The 20,410-nt window shown below is 39.2% G+C and overlaps 1 protein-coding gene across 1 annotated transcript in view; it reads right to left on the reverse strand.

Annotated features, from left to right (window-relative positions):
* Nucleotides 1-4: 4 nt before the first annotated feature.
* Nucleotides 5-20,410, reverse strand: part of znf185 (zinc finger protein 185 with LIM domain) — a 31,645-nt gene continuing 11,239 nt past the window's right edge. Inside the window, exons 14-35 of the mRNA XM_041797721.1 lie at nucleotides 18,945-19,010; nucleotides 18,741-18,812; nucleotides 18,411-18,485; nucleotides 18,151-18,225; nucleotides 17,864-17,944; nucleotides 17,501-17,560; nucleotides 17,302-17,355; nucleotides 17,010-17,072; nucleotides 13,408-13,458; nucleotides 13,256-13,300; nucleotides 12,990-13,037; nucleotides 10,781-10,846; nucleotides 10,552-10,623; nucleotides 10,363-10,425; nucleotides 9,997-10,092; nucleotides 9,707-9,754; nucleotides 9,358-9,393; nucleotides 6,426-6,506; nucleotides 6,255-6,329; nucleotides 6,111-6,167; nucleotides 3,658-3,763; nucleotides 5-536 (exon numbers count right to left, since the gene is read on the reverse strand). Of these exons, the coding sequence (XP_041653655.1) occupies nucleotides 435-536; nucleotides 3,658-3,763; nucleotides 6,111-6,167; nucleotides 6,255-6,329; nucleotides 6,426-6,506; nucleotides 9,358-9,393; nucleotides 9,707-9,754; nucleotides 9,997-10,092; nucleotides 10,363-10,425; nucleotides 10,552-10,623; nucleotides 10,781-10,846; nucleotides 12,990-13,037; nucleotides 13,256-13,300; nucleotides 13,408-13,458; nucleotides 17,010-17,072; nucleotides 17,302-17,355; nucleotides 17,501-17,560; nucleotides 17,864-17,944; nucleotides 18,151-18,225; nucleotides 18,411-18,485; nucleotides 18,741-18,812; nucleotides 18,945-19,010 (1,492 nt within the window). The 3' untranslated portion in view covers nucleotides 5-434. The remainder of the gene's footprint in view (nucleotides 537-3,657; nucleotides 3,764-6,110; nucleotides 6,168-6,254; nucleotides 6,330-6,425; nucleotides 6,507-9,357; nucleotides 9,394-9,706; nucleotides 9,755-9,996; nucleotides 10,093-10,362; nucleotides 10,426-10,551; nucleotides 10,624-10,780; nucleotides 10,847-12,989; nucleotides 13,038-13,255; nucleotides 13,301-13,407; nucleotides 13,459-17,009; nucleotides 17,073-17,301; nucleotides 17,356-17,500; nucleotides 17,561-17,863; nucleotides 17,945-18,150; nucleotides 18,226-18,410; nucleotides 18,486-18,740; nucleotides 18,813-18,944; nucleotides 19,011-20,410) is intronic.

Raw genomic sequence — 20,410 nt, forward strand, 5'->3', positions numbered from 1 at the left:
AGGATTATATTAATCATTTTATTTTCATAACAAAGCATAATACATGTTAACACACTGTTTTGTATGAAGAAGAGAAAAAAGGAGTAAACATTTTGTAACAAAGTTGTTTTTCTTGCACAACTAACGCTGCGTAATTATACTATAGTACCCCACTATCCAGTTTTAGTCTGCTATATCAAACATCCTTCATAGTTTACTGAGGCAGATACAGCTTACACCAACAGGAAAAAGAACTCAAGCTTGTATAATGTGTGAGAAATTAGAAATTTACCTAATGTAAGAGATGGTATTATCTATCTAATCATAATGTTCACTATCGTTAAGTTGAAACCAAAAGCAGCCTGAACTATATGCCTGACCAGTTCTCACTTTATATGTAAATGAACGTGAAGGGAAGGTGACGAGGATAAGAGGCTGCTGAGGAGCTTTGATAATCAGTCAAGGGCTTTGGAGTAGCAGCTCTCGCAGTGGACTTTCCCATCGTGTAGAAACATGCTGTAGAGTAGGTCTCCCATTGGCTTACCACAGACGCCACACTGAAACACGAGGAGATTAATGTAAGAAAACGTCATTAACCCGTACATGCAGTGAAGGTGAAATATTCCTCACTGCACCATGACACATCAAACAAAACTGCACAGCTCTGAAAGAATAACTAGCTAGATAACAGAAGGGACAATATTAAACAGTTAATAATATATTTTGGATTTAAAGTGATAGAAAAGAGGAAATTTAGGAAAAATACTCTTTGGGTGTTTTGCCTAAGGTAAGATGAAAAATGATGCCAATATAGTGTGTTAAATATGAAGCCACACCTAGCAAATTGTTAATTTAGCTTAGCTTAGCTTGGCATTAAGACAAAATTGGGGGTTTCATCGTTACTGGCTGGATCCGCCTGCCAGTGTAAAACCCCCTGACTTGACATCTTTAATACCCTTTGCTCAATCTGTAAAGAAATTTAAATCACTTAACGTCTGAAGCCCATATAATATAACAACAAGCTGTCATAGAGTGCTGCACTGAAAAAATGTTAGCATATCAGTAAATCTGGTTCCACAGTCTTGAAGTCTATGAGATTCCTTTAATAATCATTTTTGGCTTTTTGCCTTTATTTGATTTGATAGCTGAAAAGAGATGTGAGAGCCCAGGGAGACAAACACCAAACAGAGCCAGAACTGTGATTCAAACCAGTACGATGAGGACTGTAGCCTCTGCATATGTCTCTCTAACAACTGAGCTCAACCAGAACTTGGGTCTTTGACATTTTCTAATAAGATGACCAGAATCAGATCTTTGGTAAAAACATGCTTAAGAGATTTTAACCTTCTTATCTATGATATATTCATAGATTTGGAAGTGGTTTTACTAAGTTTGATGCCCCCAAGCCAAGGAAATATGAGGCCCTTCCTCATTTAAAAGGACTCATAGTGAGTGAATAAAATATATTGAAGCATCTCTTTTCAAGTAACAAAGCCAGAGAATTACAGGATCAAATAAAACATATTGATAGCCAACAGCACACTATCACCTCTTAAAAGAGCATCTAACTCAAACTCACCACATCACAATGTTCTAACATGTCCCGAGGCCATGTGTAACTTCAACATACAAAAGTAACTGCACAAGTTTAGTGCGACAAGTATTATTCTGCCAAAAATCATACATTTTAGCTTTTAAATGCCATATTACCACATTATTTAAAAACAACAAATCTGTATCTCTTTTGCCCCTCAGCTGTAGAAAGCAGGAACCCCAGGTTTGGCAGGGTGCATAGAACACACTACCCTGATTTGGTACCAGATTAAGGCAACAGAATAAATGCTTGGACTAAAAGAAACAACTAAAATGTGAGGACTTTTATGGACCAAGACTAGACTAAAATGTTTTGAGTTTTCATCAACTGAAACTAGACCAAAACTATAAAGGATAGAAATGACTAAAATGTGACTAAAATTTAAATACATTTCATTTAAAGACTAAAATTAAGACAAAATTAAAAATAGCTGCCAAATTAATACTGTCTCCGGGGCTACCATAATCTATTCTGATGCTATTTTTTTGGTCCCTTATTTACAGTACATTCAAAATACATGTCTTATGCCCTATCCGCATGGGACTAGTATTACCTAGGGACCTCTGGTAATTCGTAATTTAATGCACAGTAGGTCTGTGTTTTTAACCCTGTGTGAATCATCCATGTCTCTAATTTTAGGAGAAAGAATTAAATTAACTACCATATTACAGAGCACTCATAGGTCCACAGGTAATTCTGATCCCATGTGAATGTGATGTGCACAACATTGCTTTTTTTTGGTATGAATTTTAGAATTAAAATTTACTGAGCATTTTCACTGCTGTAGGCATGAACCACTGTTATGCTCTCCATCAGAAATGTCAGTAAATTACATACTTTGCTTATCCTGTGCAAATGCACGGCACCAAACACTGACATAGGGGTAATTCACAAATCATCTAAGGTCCACAGGTAATACTAGTCCCCTGTGAATAGTACTTTACATCACTTAAAGTAGTTATAGATGGCCTTTGCCAATACAAACATGTAAATGCATCAACAACTCTGCCTTTAGACCTGGTGTGTGTTTTGCACTAAAACTACTCTGACTAAAACGTTACTATTTGTCACTTTAAGAATAAAGTAATTTATAGGGGGTAACAGTGTGAAATCAAATTTGGAAGATGAGTGAACTAGTGAACTTCATTGTGCTTTAATCTGGTAACTCATACATTCATATATTTTATTTGATTGCATTCAACAAGATAACATGAAAATGTATTTCACTGCTTATATGGATTTAAAAAAAGTTGATTTCTCCATAATAAAAAGTCAACTTAAATGTTATTCTAAGACAACGTAAACAAGTCCGAATCTGAGTCAGTAAGACAGCAGAATTAAATAAATAGATGGTTGTATGACCACCCGGGGCCTCTGTATTTTAGAGGTAATGATAGGTAGGTTGTTGATATCCAGAGCCAGGCCTGCTCTTTTCCTGTAAGCAGTTTTTATGCTACGCAAAGTTACCCATCAACTCATGCCATGTTTACCAAACTGACATGAACTGTAGAGCTCCGAAATTCCAACAAAATGAATTTGCAAACATTAAGTTGAGTGGATAATAACTGAATTTGAAATAAACACCAGATCTTTGTGTCCTAATTAAAGGATAAACACTCCTAACTGATATCAGCTCTGCCCCTGTGCACTACTCATGTTACATAAACCACCACATGGCCCTTAGTCGTCACAGCAGCACCACCTTCAACAGACCCAGGCTCCAGTCTGTAAATGCAAGCCTTCAAGTAGAAACAATGTAGATGCTACCTACCCTACCACATGTCCTCTCACGGGCCCCTCAGCCCAGCTATGTAGACTGATGGACAGAAAGAGCCATCACAAGTTATCATGTACACAAGATAACTCCAGGAAATAATTATATCCTTCACCCAAGATAATATGTAACTTGTGCGAACTAGATAAAATGTTTCTTTTTTAAATCCTCAGGGGCCTTGTATTAAACAGTTACTGAAATGTCAGACCTCCTCTTAAAAGAAACAAAAGCTTGTTTTCCAAATGCTAGTCTCTGAGATAAATACCAGAGAGTATTTTGCACAGAGCTGAGCAGACAGATGGTGTGTTACCTTGAAGCAGGCAGGGTGGCAGTTGACGTTGAGGTGCTCGATGGAGATCCTGGCATCGTTGCCGACCTGCTTTCCACAGTAGTTACAGGTGGATGACAGAGAGCCGCTTGAGGGGGACAGCAATGGAGACAAGTTAGTTTGGCCACTGACTCAAGCTTGCTCTCATGCAACAGCAGCTTGTGTCTGCAAAAATAACCTGTGATCCTTCCTTTGCTGTGCATGGGAGACTTAATAAGTGTAAATAATCCTTTGATGTCCCCACTTAGCCTCATAATGAGGAGGCTTGCTGGAATTTCTGCCCTGCTGCTTGCACTGGTTTCATTAAAATTGGAGATAATAAGGCGTAGGGGAAAGGGTCAGGCTGGTAGCTGCTCTAGAGCAGGTTAAAGGAGTTGTGTTGTAACTAGTTTTAATTAGAAGGGCAGCCTTAGGGGTATTTGTCGCCCATGACGTCAAATATATAAAAATGTTTGACCCACTATGCAAATTAATGGAGTCTTCTGAAGAAAATATCTATATGTAAGCTGCAGCAAACTTACAGAGTGGCATTTTTAACACAAAACTTTATGCAGGTGAAATTAAAGTACTTAAAATATCATCATTGAAACAGCAAATGGAGTTGAAGTGTCATTTAAAATGTGAGTGCTGAATGAAGTTGAAGTAGTTGCATGTAGGTGCTTGGAGGAGTTAAAATGTGTGTGGAGGAGTAAAGTGTTAGTGGCAAACTGCTTTGAAACCGAATCTTAAATAAAGCAAAACCTTGAAAGGATGCATCTTTTCAAGTGTTTGAATCTTTTTAACCCGCTTCGTAACTGTAACCACAGAAAGTAATGAAAGCAAACTACTGCAAGTTGCAGGATTTTATTTGTTTGTTTTGTTATCTGAGATCTGAAAGGATCTGAAATTGTGTATTGACAAGAGTCAAACTGTCAGTGGAAAGGAAACAAATGCAGCTTTAATGAAAGAGAAGGAAGAGAGCGCCTCATTCCACTGCCAATCTTATGGTCAAACACTTGCTTATGAAACAAGAATCACTCCCTTTTAGCTATATGGGAGTGTTTTTACACAGATTTGCCCATTGTCTCCAATTACTCAGCACATCTTTAGGGGTGGTTTAGTAAAGTGGAGGTACAAGGCAAAGAGCACCAGTTGGTCATAGCTCATCTTCATCATAACTAGTAAAGACAGTATTTTGGGATATACACAAATTTGAGCACGGAGCACTTGCTCCACATATAAACAATCTAAATTTTTTAGGTAAGGTGTGTCTTGTGAAATTAAACATGCCCACTGCAGGTGGGCATAATGTTCCATCATGCTCATCCATTATATAATAGTTTCTCCCCCAGGTGAGACTTGTCTAACTGAGTCAGTAACTTCATTCATGGTGCAAAGGGTCTAGAGTCTAAAGGTCCAAAAGGCATTCTGGAAAATCTATGCAGATGAAGGTATGATGGTCAACTAATTTGGGTACTAGGGCTGGAAAATTAATTGCAAATGAGATTAAATCACAATATGGCATGTTGCAATATTGCTTTAACTTGAAAGGTGCCAAAATACCAGTTTAATATGTTCATTTTTTGCAGCAGCAAAGATTTTATGGACATTTTACAAACTTTCAAGTGTAATTTTTAAAAATGGTTTACAAAAATCGTCCTTTTTGTGTTTTATGAATGTTTTTCAAATTTGAGTGACATAAAAACAATTATACCCATACAATAAAGCAACTAATATCAAGTTTGCAACATGAGCAACATTAACCTCCTCCACCCCAGCCTTCTCCTTTATTGGATGTGTTGTAATGAAGAGTCTGAGTTGGGGGACAGACAGTCTCAATAACCGATCATATTTATTTATAATCTTATCAAATGTCTGTGGGGGTGCTCATTTATCCAGGTTATCCAAAGCTTGATCAAATTAGACCAAATGGACTTGGTTTAGTTCGTAGAAGATGTCTCTCCTCTGAAAGGCATCTACAGCTCAAAAACTTACTGGGCTAAAGAGAAACTTGTGGCAACCATTCGTATTCTAATGATTTCGATGTTAAAGCCACTGGCAGAGTCAATGTCCTACAGTAGTTACCAATCAGAAATGTTAAGCACTGCAAACCCCCCCCCCCCCAGTTCCTGGACCTCTGGGGACTCTTTAATAGTTAACTTTTTTAACCTCAGAGATCTAAGTTTGGAACTTGGTTCCTGCAGTCGAAAAGCACGGAGTTACTTACAAGGTTCCTGGGGGAAAGTTCCTGTGGTCAAACAGCCCCTCTAGTTTAATTAACTGATCTATGTGCAAATGAGAATCTGGACCAGTGAACTAAAAAATAGATATTTAACAATTTGGAGGCTACAGACAAAATGTGACCAATCAGATTCAACTGCATAAATCCTTAGAGGGAGACACCCCTAGTCTGTGCATATAGTTTGATAGAGGTTGAAGGAAGCTGTGTTGCTTACCTGGAGGGGCTGCTGTATGAGTAATTTGCAGATCTTGATGTGAAATAATCGGACACACTGGGAAAACAAACAACAAATATTTCAACAAGGAAAGCATTTTTTTATCTATATTGTTTGATTGTGAAATGAATTTAGTGGTCCTACCCATCGGCTGTGTCTCTGGCATTATACAGGGAGGTCTCTGTTGCATTGACGTACTCCTTTACATACACAAACCCCCTGCAGCAGAGGCAGAAAGAACAAGTTTATATGCATATTCATAATGGCTTTCAGCTGTCAGTCTCATTTCAATATATGATGTGTCACATCACTCACTTTTTTGTTTCGGGCTCTGGTGTTTGGACACGCTGCTCTTCTTCTCTCACAGTCCTCACAGTCCTGGAATAGGTGTCATAGCTGGAGACAGAGTGCAGCAGCAGTGTTAGTCTCATCTTTCACTCACTGACGACAGCAGTGTTACACAGAAGGCTCTATATCTGTCAAATGTTACTCAAGAGATAATCATTTTCTGCCATCGCTTGTTAATGCCGTGGCGCTTAGCAGGCTGCAATTTTGACAAAAGGACATCTCTAATACACATCATTAATCTGACATCTGGAGGCTGATAATTAGTGGGGGGAAAATGAGGGCAGATTGAAAGACAATGGGAGAGCTGATCGTGTCGTCTGATTTGGGTAATAGAGTTTAGCCGGGAGTCTGTCTGAGCAGGAGTTTCAGGTAACTTTAAGTACAAGCTGCAGTGTTAAAGAGGATGCAGCTGTTTTCCCACAGGGCTTGGTCTAAATCTCATGTCCTTACAAAGACGACAATGTTGCACTACACGTACTCATAATATGATTCACATCACGATGCTGGGTTCATGATATAATTTTATCATCATGTTAACAGTTTTCTGATTTTTATTAAGACACATGACTGAATAAAGTCTTAGATTCATTCAATTCTTTCATTTTAATTTTCAGTAAAAATGCAAAATATCCCTTTTCCTTATTGTTTTTTCTAAACATGACTCTTAAATTTCTGGTTATATAGCTACTAAGCAAGCAACAATAAGGTGTGCAGATAAGGACGTTATTACCCCCCCCCCCCAAGAAAATTCCCAAGTGCTGTTAAATAGAGTGAGGAATTTTATCACGGCTTTTCCAAATATCCTAGTTTTATTTTGTAGGCTTACATTATTTTACTCTTCACACAGAAGCAAAATCATTTCCCAAAAACTACGTGGAGGCTGAATAACAGCCTACAGTTGTTTGTTGTAGTTTTCAAAAAGTCTCCAACTTTCACCTGAGAAATCCCAGCCTGTTCTTCTTTGGCAAATCTCTCAAACTCCTCCAGATTTGATGGTCTTCTGGCATGGACCTTGGTCTTCAGTTCACCCCACAGATATTCAATGGGATTCAACTCAAGGCATTGTGCAGGCCACTCCGTAACACTTACTTTGGTTTTCTTTAGGTAGTTCTTCACCAGGACCGATGTATGTTTTGGGTTGTTGTCATGTTGGAAGACAAAGCGACTATCCAGACCCAGTTTTGCTGCTGACTGCTTGAGGTTTTCTTTCGAAATCTTCACATACCTATCTTATCTGGATTATATGCCCCTCCCTTCTTCATCGAAACATAAGCAACATCTTTATGGCCAAAGAGCTCAAGTTTGGACTTATCTGACCAAAGGACATGCTTCCAGTATGCATTATCTTTCTCCAGGTTGTCCTTAGCATACTTCAGTCTGGCTTGAAGGTGTCTCTTCTGCTGAATCTGAGTTTTTCTGTAACCTCTCAGTCCTTTCCTGTGCAGGGATCTTGTAATTGTCTTCTTTGAGACTACAATCCCTGACTCACCTAAGTCATTCACTAGTGTTTTGGCAGTTGTTCTTGGGTCTTTAGACCAAGGTTGTTATAGTTAACTAAAACTAACTAAATAACTAATACTAAAATTCAAAAATCATTTTAGTTAACTTCAAATGAATAAAAACTAACTTTTACCAAAAAAACAAAAACTAACTAAAACTGTATTGTGCGCTTAAAAAACTAACTAAAATAAAACAAAAATGAAGACAAAATATCCTAAGTTTTAGTCTTTGACACAACCATACTGACTGGCACCTTCACCCAAGTCTGGGGAGTGTAAAATGGCCTGATCTGATTGGTTTAGACTTTACATAGTGGTAGTTTTATTTTTGGAGTTGTATTTAAACATCATCAATAAGTAAATAAAATGATAAGTAAAGATTGGCCTGTTTTCATATATTTTTAAAAAATGTATGATGCTCATTCAGCCCCAACAACATTGCACAAAAAACTAAAACTAAACTAAAAGGAAGCCTTTTCACAAAATAAGAACTGAACTAACAAACCAGCAGTCAAAGCTCATAAAAACTAAACTGAAAATTGAACACAGAAAGTAAAAATGAAATAAAAATAATAACTAATGAAAAATCCAAAACTTTTATAACCTTGCTTTAGACACATCTCTCACTAGTTTTCTTTCCAGAGTCTTTGAAATCTTTCTCTTCCTACCTCTGCCAGGCTTGAAGACTTGATTTTACAAGCTTCAAGCATTACAAAGTTAAAGCACATCACTGCAAAACAGTGGTTTGGTCTATGGCTCAACAAAAAGGTCAGTTCTAAAGGGGGGTAGTAAAATTGACCCTGGTGGGTTTTGTTTTTTTTTTTTTTTTCTGAAATAATTTTGTTTCTGCGTGCAAGTTAAATAATGTAAGCATCTAAAATAAAGCTGGGATGTTTGGAGAAGCTGTGTTAAAATACTTGCTCTGTTCAACAGCACTTGTGAAACACTTGGGGAAAACTTTAATTGTCATGGGGTGGTTAATAATTTTGTGCTCATCTGCATTTATCAGTATCAGCTTTAATGAGTGTGGAAATATCGGCATATGGTGTATTGACAAAAATCCAATATCCCTAATGTTTCATTGCAGTGCAAGATATACATATCACAAACTAAAAGGCAAAAGTGTGAGGGTGTTAAACAAGCTTAGAGTGCATATATTTATATCACATTTCACAACATTCAATATTTATTCTACTATAAATCAGGAGCCCAATTAAATTTCAGCGCACCTCCCTGCCCTTGCTAAAAAATCTTCACAGGCATGTAATACGAAAGCTCCAGTTAGAGGAGAGTTTCTCCACTAAAGTAAGAAAACCAACAGAGCAAATAGTAGAAAATAACACTCTGGAGGAGTTATTCTTGCATTATGCTCTCTGACGTTAACAAGATCATAAACTTACCGATCCATAGCCGGCTCTGGCTCGCTGTGCATCTCCCTGGAAGGCAAAGCGAGCAGTATTAGACTTTTTACTGTGGCAGTCAATAAGCTGGATGCTATCCAGTGAACAAGATTTTTGCAGTTTTTATAAGAGTATGAAGCTGATCTTTCTGACTCGCAGCACCAGAGGAGTTGGGATTTATTGACCAGGTGTGCTCTGTCTTCTATTGTGTGGCAGCATTGCCTCATTCTCAACCCTCCTCCCATGTTTTGCAATTGTAAACATTAACCTACATTCCCACCCTGCTCTAAATTCACTCTCCTCTTCCAGGTTTTAATGAAAAGATGTCAAATTCAAATGTTTTCCCAACCTGATAGTGGTGATTGTTGTCACTGTCTGTGTCTGTGTGTCCTCAGGGCTGCAAAACAGAGGACATCCCTGCATTATAATAAGTCAGGCAGGACAAATTTAAAGTAAAAATACAAGTTTAGAAGAAGTTTATTATCCTCAGACTGAGCCGTGAGGAACTAGGATTTAGCTTGTTTTCAATTAAATGCATGACAGGCACTGAATTTTAAGGTTCTATAATCACATCTATTTAAAATAGAGGAAAATAGTGCTGTTTGATGTGCATTCAATGAACCTAGCCTGTAGAGATACCTTTCCTCCTCCTCTTCCTCTTCTTCATCTTGTCCTGGGATAGTATAGACTGTGGGTGATGTCCATCGGTCCCATGGGGAGTCATTTTCCTTGGACCTTGAGCACAAACAGACCATGACATGAGAGGAAGACGAATTCTCTGTCTTTTTAAAGAAAAAGGGCTTGGAGGGGATCTGCTTACCCCAGTTGTGGGTTAAAGTTGTAACAAATATATATCTGACCTATTTTCATAAGCACCAGTGCACAATGTTTTCTGGCTCACTGAGTTGATGCAGCAAAAGCCTCGACCATAGTGAAAGGGAAGGAGGTTATGGGGATAAAAGGAGCAGATATACACACAGGGCTTTTAATAAAAGGATGACTTACTTTCGCTCAAACATGACCATCATGTTTTGATCCTCGGCTTGGCCCTCCGGTTTAGCCTCCTCGCTGAAAGGGGACATACATTGAAAGGCTTTTAGTTGGTAATGCACATGGATGGGGGCGTGTAAATGAGTGAAACATAGTGGAGTGCACTGTGTGAAAGTGTACGAGTGAATCAAAGTGTGTCATCACCTCTTTTCTGTGTAAGTCTGCCGAGTCGTGCTGCTTTCCCACGTGCGTGTCCATGACCGCCGAGTGCTGGTGCTGAAGAGCCGGAGAAGAGAGACGATGTAAAAGTTAAGACAGATCAGACAGTAATGTGTGCAGCCAGTGAGATTACTTTCAGTAGGCCGCAGTCTTTTCTCCACAACTCTCACTCACATATTCATGACACACTTATGCACTAGAGTCAGTTTAATACCTTGTAGCCTCCGTGTTATTAGGGATGACTTCATCTGCAAGGGATTCCAAAGCATTACTGCTGGTACTGTAACAAACACAGAAAGAGGAAACACTCATTTTAAATGTAAGGATTCAGAAAATATCTCACTAGGAACCTTCTGAGGACCTTTGAATCACATGATCTTTGTTTCTCAATATCCCCTTTCATTTCTTTAAAGGTCACATAATTTACCCTTTAAAGACAAGTTTATATTGGTCTCAGAGGTCCCGAAAACATGCCTGTGAAGTTCTATTTCTGAATAGACACTCCAGTGTTGGATTTTTGCTTGCCTAAAAAACCCTCTGTTTCAGCCCTGCTCAAAACAAGCTATTTCTGTGTCTGTAGCTTTAAATGTTAATGAGCTTCCTGACTCCGCCCCTGACCACACTCCTCTCAGGAAATGGACGTGGCTTAACGGATGTGGCTCTCCTGATTCTCCTCTCAGCTGATCAGGAGAAAAAGGTGGACTTTTTTCCAAGCCAGGAGGGCCTACCAAACCTGGGGGGAGGTGCTAACTCCCCACATGACATCATGAGGGGAAAATCTGAGAATGGCTTGTTTTAGCACACATTTTCTGAAAGGTGGGAGGAGGGGGTATTTTTCTGATTCCTAGGGGGATTATGGACAGGCCAGGGGCACAGATTTTTGCTAGAAAAGTCTGAAAAAGTGTATTTTGTGCAAAACATGACCTTTAATGTAGCATAAAATGTTTTTCTATGATTTCAATCAGCCAACTGTAAATTACTATTCTGATAACAGTTATTTCGGCTGAAGAACACATTTCAAAGAGTGAGTGATTTAAGCTGTTCAATATAACAGTTTTTAGCCTTTCCTTGTTTTTTTTCATTATAATTTTAAAATTTCTTCAAACTTTGCACAAAGTTCCACTCTGATTTGTGGATAAACTAGTTAGAATTTGGTGGTTAACCCTCTGAGCCCTATGATATTTTTTAACCAAATCCAACCAAAAACTGTTCAAAATATTCACATTTTTACAAAAAAGCCCTCGCACTTGGGGAATTTGAGTCATTATATAAAGGAGCTCCTGTCTGCAGTGACACAGAGGGACACATCATAGCCTCTCTGTGTCTCTTTCTCTCCATTATGAGTCATTCAGGTGTTTGCACACGTGCTGTTTGTCAAAGCAAGACGTGATGATGGAACAGCTTGCCATTGGTTGTCACAGCCCAGTCACAATGCATTGTGGGAAACAGACAATATGAGCGACAGCATTAGCTGCTAGTGGCAGGGATGATTGAACAATGGATTTTAAATGGATAAAAAGACGTTCAATATCAGAGTGGATTTAATCTTTAAAGACTCAGGTAAGCCGCCCAAATTCAAGGCTCACTAGAAAACGTTCCATAGGAGCTACAAAGGCATCATTAGAATGGCAAACTAAGGGCTTTTGGAAGAAAAAAACAAGTGGCTACAGTTTATGGTTCAAAGTTAATTAACTTTGAATAATGTGTCTCTTCTTGTCATACACAACAACGCTAGTCTCAGGGATTTAAGGGTCAGGGTTACTAGGTCTCATATTCATCTCCTTCTGGTGAACACCATAACTCAAGGCAGTTTAGAGGGATTTCCTTCAGATTTTGCACAATTGTTACCTCCACCAAGGAGGTTATGTGATCAGCAGGGTTTGTTAGTTAGTTTGTTTGTTAGTTTGTTAGCAACATAACTCAAAAAGTTCTGAACAGATTTTGATGAAATTTTCAGGAAATGTCAGAAATGGCATTAGGAAGAACTGATTAGATTTTGGGAGTGATCTGGATCACCGTCTGGATCCAGGAATTTTTTGAAGGATTCTTTACTATTGGGAGATAGGGCTAATGGCGGAGGTCTGCGCTCTCCGAGTGCTTTTCTAGTTCATTTTGACTTTAGGATGGACTGATTACATTTCAGAGGTCAAAATCAAGGTCATTGGGCGTCATCTATTCATTTAAGATATCTACTGATCCCACTTCAGCCCCTCCTTTTGACCCACCCCTGTACTTTCACTGTCTGAAATGTATCATGTTTCATGGAGATGTATAACTGCCTGGCAGTAGTTGTAGTTTTATATACTGCAATTCTGATATTTTATTTTATAAACATTTGATAAAACCTTAAAGTAAGAATAGATAATTGATGGCTGATGGAATAATTGCTTTTATAAATGGTTGATGATCAACAAGTGACTTACAGTGTGCGTGGACTTGGATCTTTGCTCTCAGTGAAGGTGGCTGACACCCTGAAAAAAGTAATGAAACCAGTCTGAATAAGAGGTTGGTGCAGAGCTCAGTAGATCTCTGAAATAATAGCTGCTGATTATGAATGCAATTATGGCACCAACTGCCAAGTGAAGCACTTGTAATTACTATGATATCACAAAGTTACATGATTATATTTTTCTACAAACAGAGGTTATGATATGAGAAAATGGGAAATATATCACTATCATTCCAGTACCTGTTGATGGAAGTATCTGAGAGAGGCTGGAGCAGGTCAGAGGAGCTGCAATGGAGAAAAGTGGCTCATAATCAGAGAGTGCTGCATTATGCATGCTGAGATGCTATCTGTCTGGCTGGAAAACAGTCACAGCTCCAAACCAATATGATTACCTGTTAGGGGATGTGGTCCCTATCGGATATGGATCAAACGGATCAGCCGAGCTGAAAAACAATTTCACACTGATTTCACTCTCAATTGTCAGCATGGCCCATCTTGTGTCAGAGGAATTCTGATCACATTGACTCATAATGGAAAGATTTAATGCAGTTGGAATGGTAAACAGAAACACAGAGGAACCCAGGGCCAAACTCAATCAAAGTCAGAATCTGGATGTCTTTGACAAATGGAAAGAATATTCTGCAGCTGAATGGTAAAAAAAAATCAATGAGCTCCATGTTGTGTTCACCTGAAATAAACCTGATTACAGTTCACATCATTTACATGGCTGCCTCCAATCATCAAGCATGTTGTTGGATTTTTCAACCACAATAAAGTCCTTAACAATACACTGCATTTAGCATTTTACCTGAACAAGATTTTTCTACACTCAGCAGCAGTAAGAATGGAGACCTTTTGGGTTGAAGTCATTTTGAAGCCTTTTGAAAGTGGTTCCGCTCATCTTTTTGCTTTTGTTCTGCACACTTTTTATTTCACAAAAATTCTCATCCTGCTTTCTCTAACAGTCAAACCAAAAATCATACAGTGTGTAAAAAGGAATGAAGCTGTTTCTGTAGTGTTTTCAATGCAAAGTTTAAAAACAAAGCTGCTGCAAGGGTCTTCTCAATTAAATAAACAAATCACAACAGAGACACACTGCTACGCTCTACCTACTCCTGTTCCTTACTTGTTATTCTAAATTGACTCGTGTGTTGAATTATTTATATATTCACTAAACCATCATTTTTGTTTCATGGATGAATTTCTCTTAATGAAGTAGAAAAGCGGTTAAAAGTTACCTTACAGGTTAATGCTGCAAGTGATCCCGGAATGCTTTGTGGTCAGCTCACAGTATTAATCAGGAGTGCAACTTTAAATATTTTTTCTCCCTTATTATATGAAAATCATCCATGAAATGAAAAAGGTATCTTACTGCTTAGTACTGTGTTTACAAAACTTTGTTCTCTGGTGACCCACGTTTTCAAAATTTGCCTGGTTTACATTTAATCAGGTAGGTTAAGTATGCATAAATAGACATTTACAACCACTTTAATGCTGCTTCTACACCATCATATATTTTTTAAAACAAGCCAATGTTATGTGTGGCCTGGATAACTGCATATCCTCTCTCTCCCTGGCTCTCTAGCCTCCCTCTACCTGTGGGCAGCAGCACACCTGAGTGTGATCAGCACTCAGAGTGGAGTATTTAGAGAAGCGGGGAGAGGAGCATATGGCCTGGCACAAACTCCTGGACAACATGTGAGGAGGCTTGCTTATTTTCTCTTTCCTTCTTGTTTGGTTTAATCGATTATTATTTCTAAGCGTCTTTTTTTCCCTTTAAGTTGTCCTTCAAGCATGTTTAGATTGCTTTTCATACTTAAGTAGGTAGTTTATTTTAGGTTAGGGCGCCTTATTTAGGTGGTGGCTTGTCCAGTGGCCCATCACAGTTTAGCCACATCCACCACCCTTGTTTTGTTTTTTTGGTTTTTTTGCTGGTGCCTACGGCCCCTTTTGTTTCATTGATTTAATTTATTAACTGACTGCACTGATAATCAATAAAGCTTGGACTTCTTTTGTTGAATTTTCAATGTCTGTTATTTATATGTTACTGGTTGAGATTGCTGTTCAAGCCTTAATTTTTTGTTATTTCATTAGTTTATTTAAGAGGCCGTAACAGCCCATCCATCCATCCATCCATTTTCTATACCCCTTATTCCATTCTGGGTCGGGGGTGGGCTGGAGCCTATCCCAGCTGTTATTGGGCGAGAGGCGGGGTACACCCTGGACTGGTCGCCAGTCAATCGCAGGGCTGACATAAAGAGACAGACAACTGGGCATGCTCACATTCACACCTATGGCCAATTTAGAGTGATCAATTAACCTAATGAGCATGTTTTGGTGGTGGGAGGAAGCTGGAGCACCTGGAGAGAACCCACGTGTGCATGGGGAGAACATGCAAACTCCGCACAGAAAGGCCCTGTTTGGGAAGTGAACCAGTGACCTTCTTGCTGTGAGGCAACAGCGCTAACCACTGCGCCACCATGCCCCCCACCATAACAGCCAGTATGATATTTGTTTGACAAAAGTGTGACAACTTAATTTTTTTTATATTAGTGCCTATCAAGCCTGCCTTCTGTGTCACCCTTGGCTGAATGGTTGAGCTGATAGCAGGACACTCTTTTAAATCAGATCATTGATCTCAATGGGGTTTTCCTGGTTAAATAAAATTAAACAAATGAATACAAAATAGCTGGTGCTAGCTTGACTAACTTTAATGTCGGATTTACTCTGTTCTTAACCTGGTGCTTTCTGTTTTACTTGCCTGGAAGCAAGCACTTCAGCTCTGTCACACAGGCTTTTTTTTTTTCATGCTTGGCCCCTGAGGCCTTCAGTAGCTGTCTCGTCCAGAACACTGAATTTTTCTGTTATTAGCCAAGCATCCACAACTGTGACTTTAGCTCTTTTGGTAGAGTCTTGGTTTGTTTTTCTATTATGGTGAGAGGGCAAGCGTGATAGGGTTGAGCGCCTTCATGTGGCTTTGACATGTACTGCAGATATAAATGTAGCATTTAATATGTAGGGAAGAAACTCTAAAAACTCATTTGTTGACCTACCAGTGGGTTTAGCTCTAGACTTTTGTGATGAGAGGTTTCGTAAATACTACTTGGAGTTCAGTCTTCATTAAACTGACTCTTAATTCAAAATAACAGTATAGAGTGGAGCTGGGTTTAGCTGAGCAGAGCATTCAGTCTCTACTTGACCTGGAAATTTCTCATGGGGCCAAAAAACTACAGGGGTCAGGGGTGGGGATGGGGGAGTCTGGTGATATGATCCGCAGATGATGGCAGACATCCCACATTTCCACAGCAATAACAAACAAATCATGTCTGTCTGATGGCTGTGCCATGGCAGCTATTGTGGCAGATATGTCTCATTACAACTACAAAGATAAAAAATCTCTCTAGCTTTTGAAATATTTAAGTTGATGTAAGCAGGCCTACTGAACTTAACGACAAAACCTCGTATCTCCCAAATAACCACTTTTCAATGAATGAAAAAACATTGAACAGTCATAGTCAGCATATTTCATTGCTTTAAAACAAGTTAAAACCCACTAACAGTTGTAAAGGGTGACCAATAGCACTGATTTAGGAAAAAATGAAAATCATGGCAAATTGGAGATACAAGGTTTTTGCCAGAGCCCCATGATATATAACATAGCAGTGGTGATTTTTGAATGTAGACATTTCGGTGTAAAAATGTGACTTAATGCACCTTTAAATTGTCTTATTTGACACTTACCCTATAGCAGCAGGTTAAAGCATTAAAAATAACAACAAAGGCACATTCGATCATCTTACTGGTGGTTATGTTTTCTTTTGTAGCTCACACTAAAGGCATCATTATCGGTTTCAGTGTGTTTTGTGACCTTTTAAAAGGCCCGCACAGGAGCTTTAAACACATATAAACATAATATATAATACATAGTATATTCATATTTAAGTACAGTTTTCTAAAGCAAGACCCACATGTGACACTGCAGTAGATAAAATACCTTGATGTAGTGACTGTAGTTGTTTTTACATGCGAGCTCCAGGGATCTGCACCATCCTCTTCACTGCAAAGAGGCAGAAATAAAAGAAAAAGGTACAGAGGGAGATACAGATGAATGGCACAATTGGGAGAAAAAAAGAGGGCAAATAAAGGTTAGTGTGGTTCTTCTCATAAACTATTTAAACCACCAGTCCATTAGAAAAGCCTGAAACCCACTGAACTATTTAACGGGCATAAAAGCCATCTGAATAGGGAACAGAACAGGCTGGTTCTGTGTGAGTGCGTTCTGATACCTTTTGTCAGTAATGATCACAGTTTTGGTGGTTACAGTGACGGTCTCCGTGGAGCTGGCGAGCAGAGAGAAACAGCGCAGTTGCAGGCAGAGTTAGTATAAATCATTACAAGGCATATCTGTATAGAAGGCATTTCTAAGCAGGAGCAGCTCTGCGTAGATAGATAATTGTTTAAGAGCAGCCTGTCATCTCGCTCTACCTTTGTGTTTCTTTGGCTGTCTCATCTGTCGGTTTCTCCTCCTCTGGCTGCGTGCTGAGGCTGGCAGAGACAAAAACAAAGCCGCAATACTAATCAGTACAGAACATTCTCTTCAATTTCCAGTTGTAACGCAGATAAGATGTGGCTTTCTGTTTCAAAGTATTACTTGGTAGATTCAGGAAAGTGTGACTTTGAGGTTAAAATAGAATCCAACAAGAGGGAGAGTCCTGATTTATGGATCAAACCTGAAGCAGGATGGGATTTATTAAAAATCTTATACCTCAGGGGAGCTTGGCCCTGCATCTGTGGAGACAAAAATGACTGAAACAAAAAGAGAGTAACGCAGGTGCATGTCTTCCTCACCTGCGTACTTCTGTGTGCGATACAATGACATCATCAGCCAGGAGATCCACGGTGCCATAAGGTTTTGTTGGGTTTGACTCTCTGCAAACATCAAACACAAAAGTCAAATGCAGAAGAGGCTGTGAGCAAGTTCCCTTGAAAATGCAAAACCAACCCTGGCGAGGTGAGTTAAGGTAAAGCCTCAGCTTGCTACTGACAAGGGAGTTATTGATTTTCCACTGATGAAAGGCTAATTCTTTGCGTAACTGTGTATTTGGGGCTTGGGTGGGAAAGAGCTCTTCTTATACCTGTCCAGTCCACTAAGGAGATCCTGACTCCAGCGTCCCGGGCTGAGGGGAATGGGCTCGGCTCCCTCCTCGGGACTGTGGAGGAGGGAGGAAGAAGTGTGTTGAACAAAAAGGGATTTAGGATTCAGAGGAGATTTCAGAACAAGAACAGGCCAATTGAGGTAGAGGAGAGGAGATTATAAGAAGTCCAGCAGTGCCACCTTGTGGGTAAAATGCATAGATTTACTAATGTGAGGGGAGCTCTGTTGTGTAGAACAAACCTGTCTGTTAGTGGCAGGAGATCATCTGTTATTGGAATACAGTTGCTCATTTCTGGAGTTGGCTCCTCTTCATCACTGCAGACAGGAAGAAGAAAAAAAGATCAGTGTACTGCTTTGGCATCAACCCATACTCCTCTTTATTCCACTCAAAATATTGCATTATTCAAGTGTAATTTGGGACAGCCTTGTGTGACAAAGTTTCAAGAACGTAAACATGAAAATGTGGCTAATTTTGTGATTATTTTGAAGGGAATACTGTGGCAGTTCGCCATCATCATTTCTCCTGCCAACCCTGATCTGACAGGAGTGAGGAAGTTGTTGGTCTCATACCCGTCCTCTGAGGTGTGACTGTCCGCTGAGCCTCCTTTTTCCTCTGCCAGCTCTGGCTCATCATTCCTTACACTTGAGAGAAAAGCAACTTTAATTATCAGATGGCCTGTTTTTGAGGCTGAAGGCAATCGGACAATAATCTTTCATTTTTTCCACATTTACTTTAGCTGTGTTTGTCTTTGTCTGTTTTATTTTTTCCAGTACCTGCTTGAAGTTGTATTGAAAGAAATCAGGGTGTTGGACAAGGCGCTGAGAGTGTCAACACTGGAGCTGTGGAAAGAGATGGAGAACAAACACATAGCATTCCTGGGCAGCTTTCAATCACACATGTGGAGATAATGAGCAAACAAACCTTACACTTAAAGAAAGAAAAACACTTAAAATCACACCCAAAGCTTCAACTAAGTATTATGATATCCTATCTTTAAAGAAAATATTTGGTTTGACATTATTTTCATGTTTGAGGGTCATTACCCCATCATTTCAAGAGTCAAACTATGGTTTATAGTTACTCTGGCTTTGCATAAGAAGCATAAAGTATAATGTTAAAGGACTTAAAAGGAGTTCTGGGGCTCTGGTTTAGCTCAGTTAGTAGATCAATCATTTAAAGATGCTGCAGTTCTCCCTCTTGGATGTTTTGCCCTTTTATTGATTTTACAAATAGATCATGGTCAATATAATTTGAAAAAATGTTGAAAAAAAAACTTTAATGTCAATATGAAAACCAAATACATAATGTAAAATAAGTGATGCATAAATATTCACTTCTTCGATTCAGTATTTAGAACCTTTGGCCACATTCATTTTACCCTCTACCTTTACAAGCCTTCCTGCTGAGAAGCATCTCTTCAGCATGATGCTGCCACCCCTATACTTCACAATAGGGATGGTGTGTTTGTGGTGATGTGCAGTGTTCGATGTCCGCCAAACATACTATCTTATCTGATGGCCCAAAAACACTGTTTAGGTCTCATCAGACCAAAGAATTTTCTTCCACTTGACCATGGAGTCTCCCACATGCTTTTTAGCAAACTCTAGTCATGATTTGATATGGGTTTTCTCTCTGCCAAGCTCCCATAAAACTTTGACTGGTGAAGAGCCTGTGCAACAGTTGTTGTATGCAGAGTCTCTCCCATCTCATCTGCTGAAGCTTGTAACTCCCTTAGAGTTATGGGTGTTATGGGTGTTTTGGTGACCTCTCTCACTAGTCTCCTTCTTGCACGGTCACTCAGTTTGTGAGGACGGCCTGATAGAGGCAGATTATTACCATTGTCATATTCCTTCCATATCTTGATGATGGTTTTAACTGAACTCAGAGCGATGTTCAGTGCCTTGGAATTGTTTTGTATCCATCTCCTGACTTAACTTTCCAATCACCTTTGCTCTGAGTTGCTTGGAGTGTTCTTTTATCTCCACGGTGTAATGGTAACCATGAATACTGATTAACCAGAGACTGGACCTTCCAAGCACAGGTGTCTTTATTCTACAATCACTTGAGACAGATTCACTGAACCCAGGTGATCTCCATTTCACTAATTGTGAAACTACTAGCATCAATTGGCTGGACCTCTGTTGAATTAGGTCAGTCACTTTAAAGGGGCTGAACATTTGAGTAATCATATTTTTGTTTGACATTATTTTGTGGAAAACATGTTTTTGCATATTTTCAG

The sequence above is a fragment of the Cheilinus undulatus genome, linkage group 10 (assembly GCF_018320785.1).
Source record: "Cheilinus undulatus linkage group 10, ASM1832078v1, whole genome shotgun sequence".
Lineage (NCBI taxonomy): Eukaryota > Metazoa > Chordata > Actinopteri > Labriformes > Labridae > Cheilinus > Cheilinus undulatus.